The sequence below is a fragment of the Mastomys coucha genome, unplaced genomic scaffold, assembly GCF_008632895.1.
Source record: "Mastomys coucha isolate ucsf_1 unplaced genomic scaffold, UCSF_Mcou_1 pScaffold12, whole genome shotgun sequence".
NCBI lineage: Eukaryota > Metazoa > Chordata > Mammalia > Rodentia > Muridae > Mastomys > Mastomys coucha.
In genome coordinates this window covers 96,287,058-96,292,059 of record NW_022196894.1, presented here as the reverse complement: position 1 = coordinate 96,292,059, position 5,002 = coordinate 96,287,058, and the positions used below count along the sequence as shown (strand labels likewise).

Sequence of the window (5,002 nt, the reverse complement as noted above, 5' to 3'; positions counted from 1 at the left end):
TTTTTTTTTTTTTTTTTCAGTTAATTTATTACTCTTTCTTGTGTGGGTAAGCAACGTTTTAACACAGTTAAAAAAATAAAAGCCAAATACAACCTTGCTTCGTCTGATCGCAGGCCTTAGCCATGTGTGTGTGGCCCAGCTGAACGATCCTGCACAGAGATTCATCAGCACCCTAGTGAGAAACACTACTGACCTCAGTTGGGAGGAGGAATTCACCTTGTGAGTACACCCTGCATCCCCAGGGGCCTGATGGTGACAGCTAGGTCCGCTCAAGATGGATAGATCCTGGAGTCATCGTAGAGCACTGCTCACACTAAAAATTATTAGAGAAGTGAAAACAAGTTGTCCTGAGTTTCTGAAAAGCAGCCAGCCTCGTGTCAAACATGGACTTGTTTTTAAAGGCAGCTCCAAGGGTCACCCTTCTCCTCCTTCTCTATTGTGACAAAGGACTGTTAAGGGGTTCCCTGCTTCCCCTAGGAGCCAGCCACACAGAGCAGAAGGAAGCCTCCAACTGATGCCAGCTTCTGGTGGAGAGAGTAGGAAGGGGACATGAAAACCGTTTATAGATAACAGTATAAAGATCCTAAATAAAAAGTCACCACGTAGGATCCAATGATGCATTAAAATACATCTATTTGGGAGCTGTGGCTCTGGTCAAGAGCATTGGCTTTTCTTGCGGACCTAGGTTTGGTTCCCAGAACCCTATGGCTTACAACCATTCCAGGGGATCTGATACCTTCTTCTGGTCTCTGCAAGAACCAAGCATGCATGTGGTATACATACATGTAGGCAAAACATGGACATACATAAAATAAAATGTTTATGTAGCCATTCTATTAAAAATAAATAAATCCGGGAGCTGGTGAGATGGCTCAGTGGGTAAGAGCACTGACTGCTCTTCCGAAGGTCCTGAGTTCAATTCCCAGCAACCACATGGTGGTTCACAACCACCCATAATGAGATCTGATGCCCTCTTCTGGCGCGTCTGAAGACAGCTACAGTGTACATACATATAATAATAAATAAATCTTAAAAAAAAAAAAAGCTGGGCAGTGGTGGCACACACCTTTAATCCCAGTACGTGGGAGGCAGGGGCAGGCAAATTTCTGAGTTCAAGGCCAGCCTGGTCTACAGAGTGAGTTCCAGGACAGCCAGGGCTATACAGAGAAACCCTGTCTCGAAAAACCAAAATAAATAGATAGATAGATAGATAGATAGATAGATAGATAGACAGACAGATAGATAAATCCAAGCTGGGTGTGGTAGTGCATGTCATTAATCCCAGTACTTGGGAGGCAAAGGTAGAGGCAGACCTCTGAGTTTAAGGTTGTCCTGGTTTACATAGTGAGTTCCGGGACAGTCAGAGCTATCTAGAGACTGTCTCAAAAACAAATAATAAATAAATAAATCCACTTGAGTTTGTACCAGAAATGTAAAGCTGGCTTAATATAAGAAAATTCATTAATAACTTCCACTGTGTCAGTAAGCCAAAGGAGAAAGTAAACTGCCTGTTTTCACACCTGTCCCAAGAGCCAGTAGTGTCTAATATTGGTTCCCAGTTTTGAAACACTTAACTAGGAGAAATTCATGAACACGTTTTTAATAGGAGTTTAAAATCTCACCATGAATGATCGGTCGTAGCAGCAGACCACTGGCATCAGAATGGGATAGGAGTTTAAAATCTCACCATGAATGATTGGTCGTAGCAGCAGACCACTGGCATCAGGATGGGATGATCTTGATCTAGACAAACTGATGAGTGCACTTAGAAAAGGAAAAGAAAAGATAGAAATGATGGGCAGATCCTGGAAAGGGAGCCAGAGAGACTTGCTGCGAAACTTGACAGCAATTCCCAGGATTCCAGTTTTCAGAACCCACTTTGTAGTGAGTTATCCTGTGACCTCCAACTGTGTGAGGATGTTTATCTCCATTTGTTTACTAGAAAGGACTCTATTATTAAACAGTCTACTTGGATGAATAAAATTTTATAAGGCCGAGGCAGCAGAGCACTAGACACCTGTCAAAGATGCACTTGTTCTTCAGTCTGTGACATCTCCAGGGAACCACCTAAAGCTGTGAAAGGTGATGGTGGAGATAGCACAGGGGCAGGAATGCTCATGGAGCTTACGCAAAAGATAGGAAGGAGGGAGTTTGTTGGAATCCTGTGTTTTATACTCAATTATACATAGTTGTGCTTTAAAAATGGTAGCAGTGACATGTGGCATTTAAGTTTAAGTTAATAAAAATTAACCAGATGGAATCAAGGTCTCAGTCTGCACTGCACCACCTGTCATGGGCTACTTGGCTGGTATATTAGCTTTAATATACTCCTTATCACCAAAGGGTATTCCATGGGTCCCCACTGAAAGGCCAACCCCTGGTTGCATCGGTGGCTGTTTCTGAACTGTCAGGCTGCCAGCAGTGTGTTTTTAATGACTGACAACCGTGTTTCTTAGTATAATAATAAAAAAAAAAATACATGGTGGAGGTGGGGGGAACTCAACCCCATAGCATTGAGCTTTGGATGGTTCACGTGGATTTTGTTTTTTTGTTTTTGTTTTTGTTTTTGCAGTGAACTGAATGCCAAATCCAAGGAGCTGCTCCTGCAGATCTCACAGGATAAGAGCTCCTCAGAAGGTGGGTGGTGAACATGTAGAGAAGTGTTCCAGATGAGCACTCTGACCTAGGCTCTGGAATGGGGAGAAACCCTGAGAAGGAGGTGGCCTCCTCCTCTGAACCACAGGTCTCCCAATTGAATGTTTGGTACAAAGTTAAGAATCAACAATGTCTTTCATTTGGGGGACATGCTTGTCTGGATTTTAAACTTTTTGCTTAATTTTTATATATGTGTGTGTATGTGTGTGTGTGTGTTGCCTGCCAAGTATGTCTGTGCACTATGTGCATGTAGTGCCTACAGAGGCCACAAGAGGGTGCCAAAATCTTTCAGGTTGTGAGGCTGAGCACTGTCAGGCTGGGAACTGAATCTGGTTCTTCTAGAAGAATAGCCAGCATTCTTAGCACTTAATCATCCCTTCAGTCTCTACTTTTAAAATCCAGAATCTTTCTTCAATAATTTTTAAATTAGAGGAGCAATTTCTTTCTTTCTTTCCTTTCCTTCCTTCCTTCTTTCCTTCTTTCTTTCTTTCCTTCTTTCTTCTTTAAAAAAAGATTTAGTTTATTTATATGAGTACACTGTAGCTGTCTTCAGACACACCAGAAGAGGGCATCAGATCTCTTTACAGATGGTTGTGATCCACCATGTGGTTGCTGGGAGTTGAACTCAGGACCTTTGGAAGAGCAGTCAGTGCTCTTAACCACTGAGCCATCTCTCCAGCCCCTAGAGGAACAATTTCAAACCATTCTAGACTTAATGGACTTCCTTCGGTTTTTTTAAATTAAAAAAAAAAAGTAACAAGCCGGATGGTGGTGGTTTACTTCTTTAATTCCAGCACTTGGGAGGCAGAAGCAGGTGGCCATCTGTGACTTTGAGGCCAGCCTTGTCTACAGAGCGAGTCCAGAACAGCCAGGGATACACAGAGAAACCCTGTCTCAAACAACGAACACACTTTCCATCGTAGCCCTTTCCATTGTTAGCCCTAGCAGCTCCCGTCCTAATGTCCCTCTCTGTAAGTTTCAGCTGATGTTCCCTTACAGTAATAAGGTCCTTGGATGAATTTAAAATGGACACATGGTGGCTGGAGAGATGGCTCAGTGATTAGGAGCACTGACTGCTCTTTCAGCAACCACATGGTGGCTCTGTAATGGGATCTGATGCCCTCTTCTGGTGTGTTTCAAGACAGCCACAGTGTGCTCATATAAAGTAAATAAGTCTTTTCTTTTTTTTAATAGACACATGATTCAGACAGAGGAAAACAAGAGGCTAGGATAAAGTCACCACCATGATTGTGGACTTGAGTGGACACCTGGGTCTACATTGGAAGTGTCTGAGTGGACACCTGGGTCTACATTGGAAGTGTCTGAGTGGACACCTGGGTCTACATTGGAGGTGTCTGAGTGGACACCTGGGTTTACATTGGAGGTGTCTGAGTGGACACCTGGGTCTACATTGGAAGTGTCTGAGTGGACACCTGGGTTTACATTGGAAGTGTCTGAGTGGACACCTGGGTCTACATTGGAAGTGTCTGAGTGGACACCTGGGTCTACATTGGAGGTGTCTGAGTGGACACCTGGGTTTACATTGGAGGTGTCTGAGTGGACACCTGGGTCTACATTGGTAGTGTCAATGTTTGTTAGATTCTTTTGTTTTTACATTTAGTGGTGTGTCTGTGTAGGACAGAGGACAGCTTGCAGGAGTTGAGCCTCTCTTTCCATCTTGGGGGTCCTGGAAATCAAGTATAGTTTGTCAGGCTTGGTGACAAGTGCCTTTACCTGATGAACCATCTTGCTGGTCCTTAAATTATTTTTTTCTTTCATTTTTGTGGTGCAGGGCTTCAGGCATGTTAGATAAAGTGTTGTGGCACTGAGTTACATTCTCAGACCTCTTGGAGGTTAAAGTCTATATAAACATTAAAATCGGGAAGGAAGAGATCATTGGCTGTCCAGCTGTGCCGCTGAGTCTCCTGAAGGGAAGGTGGAAGGCAAGAGACTGCCCAGATGATCAGGTCCCAGTTAAGAGTTCTAGTCTAGCCTTTTGGAATCTGTCGTCTTTAGATGTCTGAGGGGGTTATAAGAAAAACCTTCGCTTCCTGGAGTGGTTATACAGGTAGCCTGCATCAGGCTATCTTTGACTTCTCATTCCTCTCAGTCCCTGCTCCTGGTGGCCCGCCCTCCTCCGTTCCAGGGCAGCCTGGTGGAGTCTGTGAAACTGCAGCATTACAGGAGCCATGCAGGGTATGCCTATGCAACCTGTGTCTAAATTCTCATTCTGAATATTTGCCCTATTGCTCATAATCTTTGTGTGGTTAGTCATTACACTCCTATCTGTCTCTCTCTTTCTCCTTTCTTACCCCCCCACTTTTTTTTTTTTGTTTGTTTGTTTTCC

At 43.7% G+C, this 5,002-nt stretch overlaps 1 protein-coding gene across 6 annotated transcripts in view; it reads left to right on the top strand.

Moving 5' to 3' along the window:
• Positions 1–5,002, top strand: part of C2cd2 (C2 calcium dependent domain containing 2) — a 65,498-nt gene that overhangs the window by 40,267 nt on the left and 20,229 nt on the right. For all 6 annotated transcript variants that reach the window (XM_031364575.1, XM_031364569.1, XM_031364574.1 and 3 more), the window contains 2 exons: positions 114–219; positions 2,573–2,637. In XM_031364575.1, the coding sequence (XP_031220435.1) occupies positions 114–219; positions 2,573–2,637 (171 nt within the window). The remainder of the gene's footprint in view (positions 1–113; positions 220–2,572; positions 2,638–5,002) is intronic.